At 38.0% G+C, this 16,043-nt stretch overlaps 2 protein-coding genes across 3 annotated transcripts in view; one reads left to right on the plus strand and one right to left on the minus strand.

Annotated features, from left to right (window-relative positions):
• Positions 1 to 16,043, minus strand: part of LOC137405984 (post-GPI attachment to proteins factor 2-like) — a 16,914-nt gene continuing 871 nt past the window's right edge. Inside the window, exons 2-7 of one of the 2 annotated variants that reach the window (XR_010979828.1) lie at positions 15,419 to 15,525; positions 13,517 to 13,623; positions 11,650 to 11,758; positions 10,269 to 10,402; positions 520 to 629; positions 1 to 266 (exon numbers count right to left, since the gene is read on the minus strand). Coding sequence is in view for 1 of the 2 variants with exons in the window: in XM_068092476.1 (XP_067948577.1) it covers positions 234 to 266; positions 520 to 629; positions 11,650 to 11,758; positions 13,517 to 13,623; positions 15,419 to 15,525 (466 nt within the window). In the remaining variant the exon portion in view is untranslated. The remainder of the gene's footprint in view (positions 267 to 519; positions 630 to 10,268; positions 10,403 to 11,649; positions 11,759 to 13,516; positions 13,624 to 15,418; positions 15,526 to 16,043) is intronic. The other variant, XM_068092476.1, reaches the window with a different exon arrangement.
• Positions 1,181 to 16,043, plus strand: part of LOC137405983 (ankyrin repeat domain-containing protein 29-like) — a 27,823-nt gene continuing 12,960 nt past the window's right edge. Inside the window, exons 1-2 of the mRNA XM_068092474.1 lie at positions 1,181 to 1,262; positions 13,531 to 13,598. Of these exons, the coding sequence (XP_067948575.1) occupies positions 13,560 to 13,598 (39 nt within the window). The 5' untranslated portion in view covers positions 1,181 to 1,262; positions 13,531 to 13,559. The remainder of the gene's footprint in view (positions 1,263 to 13,530; positions 13,599 to 16,043) is intronic.

Below are 16,043 nucleotides of genomic sequence, written 5' to 3' on the forward strand. Positions count from 1 at the left end.
GTAGCCATCAATTATGTTGTATTAGAGATAAAAACTTTAAAAAACAATATACAATAATGAGCATTGAAAATAAAAATAGTAAAAATACTAACAACTAAACTGATTAGTGAGCTACAATATAAAATATGTAATTACTCCACAACCAATCCAGTAAAATGCATCGGAATGTAAAACTTTGTAAGATACAATTATCCTTTCACGATATTGCAGCTGCAGAAAGATGATGCCGAACCTTAGACCAGCATGTGATCAACCTTTTCTGTAGCCTACAACATTCAAGTAAGCTGTCATAAACTGGAAGTGGGAATCTGTGGCTGGAAATTCATGAATTCCTAAAATATTAATGTTCGGTGCCAGGGTACTGAAGTAATGAGGATGATTGGCTGGACTCACAGTAGAAGAATATTTCAAAGGCGTACTAAAACTATCTGTAGATTTATGGACCAACTTTAACATATATAATGATTTAGCTGGCTAGACCATGTAAAATCATTTATTTAGTGGAGCAGAGCATTTCACCTGTGACTGAGGGAGAGGCTGGAGTGAGGAGAAATCAAGCATGCAAGTAGCATGAAAGGCTATGTTGAAAATCACGAATAGGTATTCACTCAGTCCAAACAAGGAATAAACTGTAAAACATGGCAGTAGATTTATAGGTTAGAGTTATTCCATATTAGACTTGAAGGAGTCATCTTACACAAACATTCAGACTACAAGGAAGTCTGTGCAATTAACAAATTAATATTCTATATTTTACGCAAATCACAAAGTGATGCCATGGATAATACAGCAGTAGGAAGTGAAGTAGAGCTATAAATAGCAGGACCATGAAAGAAATATACATCGAGTATTAGGTAAAGCGTTAAGCAAAGCAATTGTAAATTATCATAAACCTCTATTAGATTGCCACCTTTATTTGGACAACTACAAAATAAAGAGCCACATTTAATTGAATGCCTCCTCTATTAGACTGCCACTTTGACAATCATTATGTTTAATCTTTACAAACCTATAATGGAAAGTGATCAATAGAAAAGTGTTCATAAAATGGTACTAATAATGACTCGATTAGCAAGGTTATACAAGTAACAATTAATGTTTCCATTGTCACTAGTGGTTCCCATGGTCTTAAGGACAGTGTGCCAGAGAAGATCGATCTTCACAATCATCAGAACTATAACTCCACCTTCACCGGAAACGGAGGGAAAATGTGAGACAGTGAAGAGAGATCTTCTATTCGCTCTCTTACGGCTTGAAGCTCAGTGAGTAAGGACGTGCTTATTTTTGTCTCCTGCTAAATAATGACTTGTTGAAAACCCACTGAACTAAAGCCTCCTTAGTTCACATGGTACCATGAGTTTACTTTCAGAAGAAGCGTAATACGTTTGTGTAGTGCTAAGTTGATACGATAGTGTAGTGTTAAAGTGAGGTAAGTATAGTGAATTGTGTCTGACAATTGTAGAGTGTGCATAGATGCTTGGCGAGGTGCATTGCGGTGTAGTGACTACCCATAAATACACGAACGGATTTCAATTGACTGTTCCGTTCTATTTTCTGTTCAGTAGATTCTATTTAATTTTTTTCGATTTACTTTAGAATAATGGCTAGAAGAGGGGTGAATACAAACATTTTTGTTAGCTTCCCTGTGCTAAATATTTTAGCTACTGACATGTTTAATATTTGGAAAAGATTTAGTGATGAGTTACTACTTTGTATAGAGATAAGGTTTTTGAGATGGGTGAGAGGAAGGTGACTGCGGGGGAAGATTCTGTCCTGGTCTCCAACTTCACACCTAGGGCTCGATTACCAGCCCTCTTAAAAGCTGTAAGCCAGGAAGGTAGGAAAACCCTAAGGTCATTGGGATTTGAGACTAATAGCCCAGACTCAACTTTCAACCAGGCTTAGCACCTGCTGAGAGGGCATTATGAAAGAGAGGAAAACGTTAACGTCAAGACCAAAGTTTGTTTCTGTGAAACACCCTGTGGAAGAAAACGATCGAGACTTTTGAAGGGTGGAGCGGCTTAGTAGGCAGCTTAATTTTGGTACGAATGATGATTCACAGAAAAGCTTTGCTCTGGTCATTGCCATGAATGGAGTATGTGACACAAAATTGAGTCGAGATTTGACGGCTCAAAATAATCTGGACTAGGAAAAGTTGACAAACCTCTGGACCAGAAATGCAGTGCAAGAAGCCTCAAACACGCGCGCGGCAGAGCCTAGGTCTACCCGACCTACGGCCGCTCAACATAGTGCGACACCGAAAGCTGCTGTGCCAACCCCAGGGGCTAGTACCTTTTCGGAGGCTACAGGTGTAGGGGCTACTAGACAGCAGCGTGTCAAAGAAAGAGGTTGGCGAGGTACAAAGGCAAGAGGGCCGAGACTGACGTTGAAAGAGAACTTGAGAAGGGACAGTAGTAGTGACAATTACAAGGCTCGAGGACGCCATGGGCGTTATGATGACTACAGACGCGGTTCTAGCAGTCGTGAGGGTAGTCAGGAACGCTATGGGCATCATAGTGGCTACAGGGGTGGCTCTAGCAGCCATGAAGGTAGTCACGAAAGATGTTATCGCTGTTACCGTTATAGTCTTAGCAGTGATTCAGATGGTCCCAAGGACAGTAAAGACGGGAATAGTTATCGGCAAAGGAGTCGTGACTCTCCGTCCAGAGAAGTGATGACAAGTGCTGTGAGTGTGTCGCAATGGACCACTTAGCGAGAAATTGTCCCCGAGTTAGATGCAATAATTTCAAGAAAATTGGGCAAATGGCGGGTGCATGCGACAGGCCAAGCCAATGCCGCACATGTGACGGCAAATATCACACTGAGAGCGAGTGTTCTTTTAAATCAAGGATAGACCAATAGTAGTAGTAATAAGGTTTGGATAGTTTCTAACCGCGATTCTAGTTGACTAGCTGATGATTTCAGACTTGCTCTCTCGGTCCATGGCCAAGATGTTCCTTTCTGTCTAAACACTGAGGCAGACGTCACTGTGTTGACGGAAGGAACTCAAAAGTCTTTGGATTTGCCACTCTTTCTAGTTCCACAATTTTGGTTGAGCAAGGGGAAAGGGATTGAGTGTGGCAGGAGTTGCTGATGTCAAAATCAAAAGCAAGCGAAAGTTCACTAACTGCAAAGCACATGTGGCGCTGGGTGCATGCGATAGAAACCTATAGGGAGCACAAGAAATCTTAGACTTAGGTCTTTTTAGTGATTGTAAATGCTACAAATCCAGAAGTATTTGATCCGGTAAAGGAATTTCCTAGACTCTTTCAAAGGCTAAGAACAATGCCAGGCCTGTTTAGCATTACACTAAAGGAAAACACTGAACCTTATCATCTTTTCTCTCCGAGTCCAATAGCTGCTAATCTTTATGACAAGGCAAGGGCTAAAATAGAGAAGATGTTAGCGCTGGGAGTTATTGAGTCAGTAGAACCATAGAGTTATCTTTCCCTAGAGTGATAACATTGCCTTCAACAACACGAGCGTTTCCGGTGCCAACAAGGAGTGTTTAGGTCACGCCCCTTTTTTGTGCTAGTCAATCGTAGTGATTGACTAGATCAATAACATCAGCCATGAGAATGGTTAAACAATGATCATGAATTTCCACAGTTGAGATAGTAATTATTGCTCATATTAAAGAAATGATGATTATAGTTTATAACTCTAATAGATGCTTATTATTTGAAGCAATTCAAATTTTAAAAGTTAGAGTGGCAAATGTCGTAATATGTTAAATAAAAATAAATTATACTTAATTATACTAAATTATAATTATACATTGTATAAAAATGAAATAGACTCTTTTATTACTTTATTTATTAAATAATTTTTTATTGTAATCATAGCTAAACAGATTATATTTAGCCATTACTTGCTAATTATTTCAGATTTACATTTAAACACATTTGCAGTTTCATTTTTCTTCCTAATTTATTTCAACACAAAACTTCTTTCATGATATAAAATTTAAAAGTTGTAGTTGTTTGAAAAAGTTTGAAAACCTTTACAGTTGTTTTTATTTTCTCTCTCCTCTTCATTTATTTCAATTACACAAAACACTTCTCATGATATGTAGTTTGAAATTTAGAGTGGCAAATGTTATATGTTAAATAAAAATAAATTATACTTAATTATACTAAATTATAATTATATAAAAATAAAATAGACTTTTTTATTACTGCTATGTCTTATTCTTCAAGGTCAGCTAGCTAGCAGAAATGACCTACATGTACTTACGCAATTGTTGTTTTTTGCTTAGAGTGACTCATTCTCCTAATATGGCATGGCTTGCTATCTTCTTGCATGCTAGTCAGTTTATTAAATAGATTGTAAGAGACAAGTCAACGTCTCGTTTCTACACAACCTAAAGATTTATCAATTATCTTATTTTTAAATAATTTTTCATTGTAATCATAGCTAAACAGATTATATTTAGCCATTACTTGCTAATTATTTTACATTTAAGCACATTTACAGTTTTATTTTTCTTCCTAATTTATTTCAACAAAACACTTCTTTCATGATATGAAATTTAAAAGTTGTTGTTGTTTGAAAAAACTTGAAAACATTTACAGTTGTTTTTTTTTTCTCTTAATTCATTTGAACTACGTAAAAATATTTCCTCATAATATGAAGTTTAAAAGTTAGAATGGTAAATGTTATATAAAAATGAATTTTCTGTCCAAAGACTTTTTTATTACTCGGGCAACGCCGGGTAGTACAGCTCAGTTGATGGCAGTCGATTAGCTTTCCATCACACTAATGTAATACAACCCCAGTATGACTATCTATCTTATCTATGAGTAACTGATTGCATTAACTCACTTACTTAACACTATTTATTCAGGGCCTTTGCAAGTCATGTAGGTATTGAACAGCTTTAAATAATAAACATATATTAGAGTAATAAACTATAATCATCATTTCTTTAATATGAGCAATAATTACTATCTTAACTGTGGAAATTCATGATCATTGTTTAACCATTCTAATGGCTGATTTTATTGATCTAGTCAATCACTACGATTGACTAGCACAAAAAAGGGCGTGACCTAAACGCTCCTTGTTAGCACCAGAAACTCTCATGTTGTTATCACTCTAGGAGGAGATAACTCTATAAGTAGAACAACCAACTGATTGAAGCTCAGGACTGACCATAGCTCTAAAGCCCAACGGCGCCATAACAATGTGTGTGGACCTTACCCACCTCAATCAAGGTGTGAAAAGAGAGACATATCAACTCTCACGAGTCAGTGACATGTTGTCGAGACTGGCTGAGGGTCGTATCTTCTCCAAGGTCGATCACAATTTCAGGATCTTTGCAAATTAGGCTTGACTCTAAGAGTAAGTCACTGAAGACCTTTATCTCTTCATGGGGGGAAGTATTGCTTTAAACCAGGGGTTCCCAACCTGGGGTACAAGCACCCCGAGGGGTACATTTTAGAAATCTAGGTGGTACAATACAAGTTATAAGCTTAATAAATTTTTGATTTGTTTGGCTCTAATTATTAATAATTTGCTCAAACCACTGCTATAGAGCTATTATTGGCATCATTTTAAAGCCAACTAGTTTGCCATTCTGACAAACTTAGGCAAGCATCAGCCCTAAACACAAGGTTGTTTCGTCAACTATGTCAAGATTGGGGTGCAGATCATGAAAACCTCCTTTACTACACAGAAGTGAGATGGCTTTCTAAAGGCAATATCCTGAATCGATTTGTGGGACTGATTGATGAGATTGCAGCTTTTTTTGGGACACAGACTTCTGGGAAAGCTTCAAGATTCAGTGAGAAGTTAAGGACTTCAGAATGGAAATGGAAAGCTGCATATCTGAGAGATATCTTCTTAAGATTAAACACTGTCAACACATCCCTTCAAGGGAACTCTACCACTGTAATTGATTTTACAGACGAGCTTAGAGCATTTATCATGCAACTAGAGATGTGGAGAAAGTAAATGCTGGATCATTTGATGTTTGATAGTTTGTCAGAAGTATTGCCTTCACATGATTCAATTTCATTCATGAAAGATCTGGTTGCAGACCACCTCTCTGACCTGGCTTGCTAGTTTCAACAATATTTTCCTGACTTAAATAACACAGATTTGAAGTTGGCTAGAAACCCATTTATGTTAAATGTAGCTGATATTGATAGTGACATGCAAGAAGAGTTGATTGACCGTCTCAATGACTCTGGTGCACATGATAGATTTAAAGATTGCATTCTTAGCAAGTTTTGGTGCTCATTGATAACATTCTACCCAAAGCTTTCAGAGCTAGATTTAAAAGTATTGCTCATATTTCCTAGTAGTTATAAGTTTGAGCAAGAGTTTTCCTCTCTTTTGTGCATGAAAAGCAAATATCGCTCACGACTAAATGTTGATGACGGCCTCAGAGTTTCATTATCTGTTACTGAAGTAAACATCAAACAGCTCACTGATGCAAAGCAGGCACAGCCTTCCCATTAGACTGGCCTAAATAAAGTGGGAAAGTAACGAAACACTGATGTATAAAAGTTGTACTGCATAGTTATCATTATTTTAATAAATAGTAATTTCATACTGTACCACATTTCTTTACCTGTTTAAGTGACACATTTTAATAATGCACACATGTCATATTAATGAAGTTAGACCAATAATACCCTTGATTGAACTGTGTTTTCTAAAGGGGTACATTTTTTTAAATATGATTCCCAAGGGGTACCTAGGCCAAAAAAGGTTGGGAACCCCTGCTTTAAACGAATGCCTTTCGGCATCTCCTCAGCTCTTGAGTATTATCAGAAGAGCATGGAAAAGATTTTGGCCAGGTGTACGGAGTGATCTGTCTAATGGATGATGTCTTAATCTTCGGTAAGGATGAGACCACTCACTAAAAAAACGGTTGAGCATGGTACTATCTAAGATGGAACCTGCTGGAGTGACAAAAAATTCGATTATCACCTAGTAGGTCGATATTTTAAGGTATATATAGACCACAAACCTCTAGTCGCTATTCTTGGTGACAAGGATCTGTCTAAGCTACCTTTGCAGGTACAACAATTTAAAATGAGGATGATGAGATATGATTATTTTATTTTTCATACCCCAGGACCTCAAATGTACCTAGCAGACACATTAAGTTGGTCCAGCGCTGCTAACAGTGAAAACGTATGCCACTGCTCGGCAATGGAATAGTACGTCGAGACACAGGTTGCGGAGATGCTAGACCTGTGGGCAAACTGAGTTGTTTAATGCCACTCGGCGAGAGACAACATCCCGAAAATGTTTGGAATACCTTGCAAAAAGGGTGGCTAAACAAAAATAAATTGGATGGTGAGCTCGTTAAGTTGTACGATAGTCGTGATATGATTACATCACGACCCTTGATATGATTACATCATATCAAGGGTTAATTTTTTTCAAAGGCAGAATTTACACTCCGAGTGAGTTAAGGCCTATTTACCTCGCATGGTTCCATGAAAGCCATCAGTGGATCGAAAAGATGCAAGTGAAAATGAGACAATTCACTTGGTGGCCTTCAATGAATGGTGATATAGACCATTATTTCTCTCGATGTAATGCCTGTATTAGACAGTTCCACCAAACACCAGCCCATAGAGCGTGCTCAGCTTCCTGAAGCTCCTTGGTTGGAGATTGGATGCGATGTTATGGAACATCAAGGTAACTTGTGCCTAGTCATGGTGAATTACTACTCCAGGTGGATTGAAGTACCCCGAATTCAAGCTCAGACTTCTTGTCTTGTAATTGAAGCCATGAGGCCAGTGTTTGCCAGGCTGGGTGTGCCAAAATTAGTCAGGAGTGATAACTGACCACTGACCATGTTTTGCTAGCCAGCAATATCGCAACTTTACGGAAACATGGGGCATCCAAATAGCCACCAGCAGCCCGAAGTATGCGCCATCCAACAGACTAGCCAAACGGGCGGTTAAAACTGTCAAGCAGATGTGGGATATGTCGACGGACAAAGACAAGTCACTCATTGATTACCGATTGACACCACTCAAATCATGATATTCCCCGAGCAAGTTAATGTTTGGTAGATCAATCAGGACAACTTTGAAAAAATATGTTCCTGAGTTGTAGACTACGATCTATTTGAACATAAAGAACTCGAGGCCAAAAAGGCCAAGCCTGAGAAATGGAACGCTAAATACAGAACTATGCCTCTGTCAGAATTCCAACCAGGACAGCGGGTGTGGGTTAATGCTCCATCCGACGTTGGTAAGGAAGGTGTTATAGTCCGAGTCGACAGCTCTCCTGAGAGCTATTGGGTCCGTGTAGGACAGAGAGAACTTCGTCGCAACCGTAGGCATTTATTTGTGCTTTATGACTGATTGTAAATAAGATGACCATTTTCTCATACAGCCTATCGGTGTGGGAAATGCTGACGAGGCTGTCATAAGTAAAAGGGTCATAGGTGAACAAGCTCTTCCCGCATTGCTAACCCCTAGGGTGCCTAGCTCAGCTATTCCCGCTTTGATTAAAGGCAAATTTGGTAATGTAGGTGATGCCATAGATCACAATGATGCTAATGCCAGTAGTGATAACACTTTTAGCAATGGTGCTAACACCAATGCTTGTGGTGAGGGTACTCGTAGCCAAGCTGGTTACAACAAAAAACTGCCTGCTAACCAGAGCATAGCTGATAGCATAGAAAGCAATTTAGCCGCCCTTTTAGACCTTTCAGCCGATTTTAGACGCCTTTTGCCCTGACCGCTCAACTGAGGGTGATGCGTTGCCCAACAGACCTGCAGAAGCACAGCAAACCAGTAGTAGTAGCCGGGTTGGTAGTGAAGAGAATCACGCTCTTCTGCCTGCGAACCCCACCGCTGAGACTGGTGACAGAGTAACCACTAGTAGGCAGACTGTCAAGACGAAGAGGCACGATGGTTTCCTCTATCATAAATACTGTTCTTTTTTTGTAGATTACTAATTCCAAATCTACATAATCTAAGCAACCACTATGAAGTGTCCTAATCTTCACTGCAAAGACTCAGGCGACCACTTGGGAAAGGACTGCCCGAGATGTTGGAAATGTGGAGAGACCTCCCACACAACCGACCAATGCATTCGTGTCAAGTGCAAAAAGTGCAAACAAGAAGAACATGAGAGGAAATGGTGCCCACGCATAGTCTGCAACATGTGCGGGGTAAAGGGCCACTCAGTTGAGGTTTGCCGAACCTCGTCAAGAAGGAGAGGAGGAAAGGCGAAAACCTTTTCCAGTCCTTCAGTGCCTGCAGGAGATTCATCTAAAAAGGGCCAGGCTTAACGCCGACGTGGTGCAAAAGAGGACGGGAGTAGCCAACATGAGATGACCTCCCGAGCCACCAGCCAACTCGTAGCCAGACAGCGGAGTCCCGCCAATGCCTTCAGCTTAGAAAACATCCGAACGACAATCAAGGGAGGATCTGGTCCCCAGACAGATTTTGAGAGAGAGTTGCGAACCCTCAAAGAAAAGTACGGCACTAAAAAGACGGTATGAGGCTAATATGAAGAAACTGGGGAGACGAGAGAAAGAGCTCCGTGCTAGGAGGCGTGAATACGAGAAAGTTCCTCCTCTCAGAGATATTTTAGTCTCAGCTGACTCTCCTTGGTTTCCGGGCCGTTCCCCAAACCCTCAGATCTTAAAGGCAACTTGCTGCTACCGTCCTGCCACCGCCATCCAGCGACAGCAGTAGGGCATTGGGTGGAGACTCCGACGACGATGAGAAAGACCACCTTGAGAGTGAAAGTCTTTCATTGGAAGAAGACAGAGTCGCGTCACCAGCCACAGCCCTCACAACAGAAGATTATGCTGTACAGACGACTGTAACCGAAGACCTGCTCACGGGAGACCGCGCTGACCCGACGAATGTAGCCAGAGACCTTACTCTAGAAGGAGACTGTGTTGCGCAGCCTGCCGCTGGTAGCCAGAGCCATAGAGACCCTAGCTCATGGGCTGTCGAAGGAAAAAACATGAACACTGCGGAAGAAGACATGTTACTCGATCCAAGTGAAACTGCAGTTTGAACCTCGAAATAATGTCTAGAGAGATTCCAGACTCTCAGCAACATTTAGAAAAACCCAAGACTCTCAAGCCTTTCTAAAGGAGAGCTTCCAGGCTCCATCGCAAAGCCTGACGTTACCAGGGATGTCCGGAGTATCAGTGCGCCCTAGAGGCGTAAGGTAAAACTACCAGGTTCTACTCACAGAGATACCAGACTCTACAAGAAACTTATGTTTTCATACGTGCACTTGAGTGTGCAGAAGATCAGCAAATAATCGCTTACAGACTATGCAGGCTGCAGAGGACTAGGTCTCGCAGGATCTCCCAGAATCGAGGTGAACATCCTCTGCGAGAAAGCTGCTACCATCAAACAAAGGGAGATGTGATATTATCGGCTCGCTATAACTCAACCTTCACCTGAAGCAGAGAGAAAATGTGAAGGGAGATCTTCTATTCGCCCTCTTACGACTTGAAGCTTGATGAGTAAGGACATGCTTATTTTTGTCTCTTGCTAAGTAACGACTTGTTAGGAACCCAATGAACTAAAGCCTCCTTAGTTCACAACAACCTGTTACGAAGTTTTTAAAACATTTTGATGATTGATGAAAATACTCTTCAGCAACAGCTCATGACATAACAGCAGCCATTGCTACGACGTATCGAACTCTATTTTTTAACTCTTATTTTCTAATTTTTCGGTTTTCCTGCAAAACTTTAAAAGCAACACCATCGAAGTAAGTAATACATGTATCCGTCGATTATGTTTTACTCAAAGTGGTTCCTTGTTCAATTCAGTCTGATACTTTGACATATAAAAACTGTTTAACAAAAATGCTGACACCGACGGCACATGCTCTGCCCGAGGGAGAGCAATGCTTCACCAATAAAATGGTTAAATTTATCTTTTTCAAAATTCTGACCAGCTAGTCGAATAGTGGCTGCATTAAGCAGCTCCAATAAGTAGCTGCAATTGTTCTGAAATACTTAAAACCGATTGATTGGTGCGAGTATTACAGCGTCGGTATACCGACCTGAATGTCATGAGATGAAGTATCGTCGAAAGATAACCTTTATTCTAACTTTAACCTCCTAGAAACAAATAGATCAAGAACAGGTACACCCCGCTCTTATTATAGTTACATATATTTTTTACTTTATCGACGCATAAAATATTTGTTATTAGGTTTACTTTGCAAAATAAACCTTGCTGCCTGAAAAATATACAATAGTAAATGGATGTCGAAAATGTACTTTATTTAATTTACTTTATTTAATTACTTAATTTATTATAAAATTACTAAAATCATGAACCATAAAACTTATGAAAGTGATAGGGCAAAGAAGAAAAGTTGCTGATGCAAACCAATAATATTGAAGTTACGGTGCGGCAAACAAATTCATGTCAAGTCTAGTTTTTCTTTTCTGTATGACCAAAAGGGTGAGTTTGGAAATATCTTGGAACATATTAGACCATGTACATGCATGTTACGGCTCGCATAACGTAAATTCCCTATAACGTAAACATTTCTTGAACGAATCATTTACGTTGTAGGAGCGTCTACTGTATATGACAGGCCATGACAGGTGTCTATCAACGTGACCATCACTAGCAAGTAGTTAGTGGTTGTATCTGATACACTAACCTAGTCATAATATGTACTAACCTCCAGGCTCGCAGTAAGTATTGTGCCTCCAATACATGTACCCAGCAGTAAATATGGCCAGCATGCTAGCGGTACAGAATATCTTCTTATAACGAAGAGATTTGCGCAGCTGTAATGTGGTACAATGTAATACTAGAAATTCCCCTGTCATACAGCTCACGACCAAAGTGATAATGAAAAAAGAAAGGGTACTGATGGTTGAGAAATGCAATATTAACAGTCAAATGGCACTGCAGTGCAATAGGATAACTGCAATAGTAGCTGTAATGTACTGGGTGTTATTATGTGAAACAAACAGCAATAATGAAAGGAAAAGATTATATGTTTATATCTCTCCCCCCCGCAATAGGAGAAATGCAATATTGGAAGTAAAATGCACTGATATTATTAGAATAACCAATATTATCAATATAGTAATACAGTAATAATAGAAAACCAATGCACAATTTTGTTTACATTTCAAAAGGTCATAGCTAACAATATCAAGAAGTTGTGATATTGATATAGATTTTTAGAAAATCTATTTAACAAAACTATTTAGAAAAAATAATAACAGTAACATATTTCTCAACACCGGTCACTATATACTTTGATCTTGTAAATTCGAATGCTTATTCTTATAATTAGATCTTATAAAATCGAATAATTATTCTTATAATTAAATATTGCAATAATTTCATAAGAATCGTTAGAAAAAATATCATCGTCATTTCCTTTACTTTCACTGCTTTAGACATCAGTTGAAATACCAAAGTACTCGTAAGTGTCCAAAATGTCAGTTACTTTGAAATCAGCAAAAAAACGATTACTTTTCAGTACTTCTACGTGAATTACAGAAACCTTCGGTAATTGGACAATGCTATAGACTGGTGAAATGTCCACGTTTTTTTCGTGAAATGCGCACGACTTAATGGTTCTATTCTCTGTCGCTCGGCGTTTCGTTTGCCGGTCTTAATTTTGATAAAAATAAGGCTTGTCAAGTTTTAATAACGATTTTAGGCTGAATTAATCTGTCTATTTATGTATAATCCAATCAGATGGGTAAGGTTTAGGAAATTTTCTACCAATAATAAAGATTTGGTAACATACTTAAATAGGTTTATATGTGTTTTGTATCGTTATTATACTTAGATGGCTCCATTGAAAAATGGTTAAATTTGTTGATGAGATTTCGGTACAAGGGTTTGCGACGGCCGTTGATGAATAATTTTCGTGAGTTGTGTGCACATATGCATTTATCATAAATCCCCCAAACAATCGCTCCGCTCATGTTTGGTCTTGGGATAAGACAGGCTGCCATGGATCCTAAACAGGTGTAAGCGCACAGTAGGTGGATCTAATGTTAAATGTTTTTTTTGGCCTTTTGCATGAAAATTAAAAGCGTTAAATGTGGGGATGACTGAGAACTATGCGAAAGATTTAAAATTGTTTTTGTTAAAATGTCAATAGATCTGTTTTTAGTTCTGTAATGTTCGTCTTCACATAATTTTAAAAAAAAGATATATGTAGAAGTGATGATAAGTGAAGGTTTGACTATATCATGTCTATGAGGTACATTACTGTACCATGTCTATGAGGTATATTACTGTACCATGTCTATGAGGTATATTTCTGTACCAAGTCTATGAGGTGTATTACTGTACCATGTCTATGAGGTATATTACTGTACCATGTCTATGAGGTATATTACTGTACCATATCTGTACAACATCTGTACCATATATGTACCACCTCTGTACCATATATGTACTACATCTGTGCCATAACTGTACCATATTTGTACCATATCTGTACCATATCTGTACCACTGTGTTGATGAGTTCTTGACTCAACTTATATATCTCCGACTAGTACACATCTGACTTACCATCCTGTTTTTAGTATCCTTAACAAGTGATGCTTGGAGGAGAATGGTGCCAGCCATGTATAACAGTGATGCTATTATGAAGGTGAGAAAGGAAAATTTGTGAAAGCCTAAAAATAAAAATAATTATTTCCATCCAAATATAAAAACTCAATCACTAAATTAATTCACAGTATAAGAAATTGACCAAATTATTCAAATACATATCTTCATATTATTGAACGAAAACATAAAAATGTGAGCTATATTTTTTGCTGGGGCATTCCAGTTTTTTATGACAGGATTAAAATGGTGTAGCTATATCACTATTAGCGGATGCTTCGCAATACAGTTGAAAAAGCTAAAACTTTGCTAATGCGAGAAAAAATTAGGTATGTTGCCAAGAGGTTGTTATGAAAAACAACCTACAGTGATAGCAACCACCATGTTACCAAAGTCTACCCAGGTAACTCAATCTAATTATGCTCATCAGTAACCAAGTGTGTGCAATATGACGTCATTTGAGTCTATCAAAAGACTAGTTTATCATGAAATTTTACTTAAAGAGGAATCACATATTTAACATACAGTATTTAAACCTTAGATAGAACTACTAATCCACTCCCTATGAGTAGAAAGTCTGCTACAAGTAATTCCTGGCTATTTGAGCAGACCAACATCAGAAATTTAGAATGTTGATTTCGATCAAACTTGCATTATAATTGAAATTTTTTATATATACAGTAGACGCTCCTATAACCTAAATAACGTTAATTTTCCAGGAACGTTTACATTATAACGACAGTAAAATACATGTAAATTGCCTAATCCGTTCCAAGATCTTTCCAAACTCACTCCTTTGGCCATGAAAAAAGGAAAAAACTTCACTCAACTCTTTTAATTTTTAGGCTGTACCGTAACTACAGAATTATTGGTTTGCATCAACAATTTTACTCCTTTTTATGATCAATCTCACTAGTTTTATTTTATAGAACATGGTTGTGGTAAATTTACAAGTTGATAGAGACTGCACATTTTCGACGTTCATTTAAAATGACTCGCTTATTTTTTTAAACAGCAAAGTCTATTCTGCAGAGTAAAGCTAATAACAAATATTTTGTACGTCTACAATAAGGCAAAACAACAAAATCTTTTTACTATAAAAAACGGTTCTACCCGTTCGCTGTTTATCACTATCCAGGGGTCCAGGTTAGGATAAAGATAATTTTCGACGATACTTCAACTAGTGACATTAAAACTGGTAGACCGACGCAGTAACATCTGCACCAATCGATCGCCTTTGTATTTATGAACAATTGCGCAGCTATCCTATTCGCCTTTTTGTCGACATATTTAACGATCTATTACGACAAAATATAACGTCGCGAAAGTTATATATATATAAATGCCACCAAACATACGGCGTCTTTTCTTCCGCAAGTGCGGCGAGATAAACTAACATTCAAATCGATTTCGAAAACTCGCCCGACTTGACAATACGTTATATGGAATTAAGTAGTAGGAAAAAAATCTTCACATAAATTTTTTACGTTATCTGGAATTTACATTATAGGAGGTATACGTTATAGGAGCATCTGCTGTACACAGGAGATAATATTACAAGTTAAAGTAAATGGTTTTAACTGTAACAAAACAATATAAACACACTATAAATGTATTCATGCTTATGTCGCTATTTTCAGCAAAAGTGTTGCATGTGAGAAAAAACTCGACACTTGAGTAGCGACATTTGGATGCACTTTAATAGATTAAAGAATATGGTTCACACAAAGAAGTGAACATAAAGATAAGTTATGCGTTAAAGAGAAAAAATTGTCTCATAAAATGACATCGATAGCTAAAAAATACAGCAAAAATTGGTGAAAGACTGTCATGAGGCTTGAAAATGGGTAAAAGTCAACTAACCGAAGTTAGCAGTGGAGCTGACCAGCGTGAGAAGGAACAGTGCAGTTACTTCTACCATTTTCAATATAACACATGCGATGATGTAGATGGAGTTATCTTGTCTCCACCTAAGCAGTACATATTTGTATAAAGGCAAGCCAGCTAATGCAACAGTCTTTAGCCCATAAATCTGTCTTGTGATCAAAGAAACATCTGGGGCAAGAAGAATATATAGTTTACTTTATAAGTTCAAATAACTTCTAATTTACAACAATTTTTTCAGAAACTATCATAAAATTACATATGGCATGCATATAAACAAATAAAAAATAAAGAATTTTGCTTCATTCTAACGGTTTTGTGTCTAGATAGAGATATCATTTTACTACAAAAGATGTATGGCAGTTTTGCATATAGTAAAAATTATCTACCATGTTGCTTCAATTTTGTTGTGTATCTCTGCAGCTGCTGCAGTATGTGTGTCTGACACCAGAACTTTGGGACAGCCAGTTACTAACAAACACAGATACCTAACCGGACAACCATATTTAAAATATGACCTAGGCGCAAGGTTATACTAAAAAGAGTTGAATAAAATGATAACTGTTTCTCATTAGTTGATTATACATAATAAACTTTCATGCTA

The sequence above is a fragment of the Watersipora subatra genome, chromosome 10, assembly GCF_963576615.1.
Source record: "Watersipora subatra chromosome 10, tzWatSuba1.1, whole genome shotgun sequence".
Classification (NCBI taxonomy): domain Eukaryota; kingdom Metazoa; phylum Bryozoa; class Gymnolaemata; order Cheilostomatida; family Watersiporidae; genus Watersipora; species Watersipora subatra.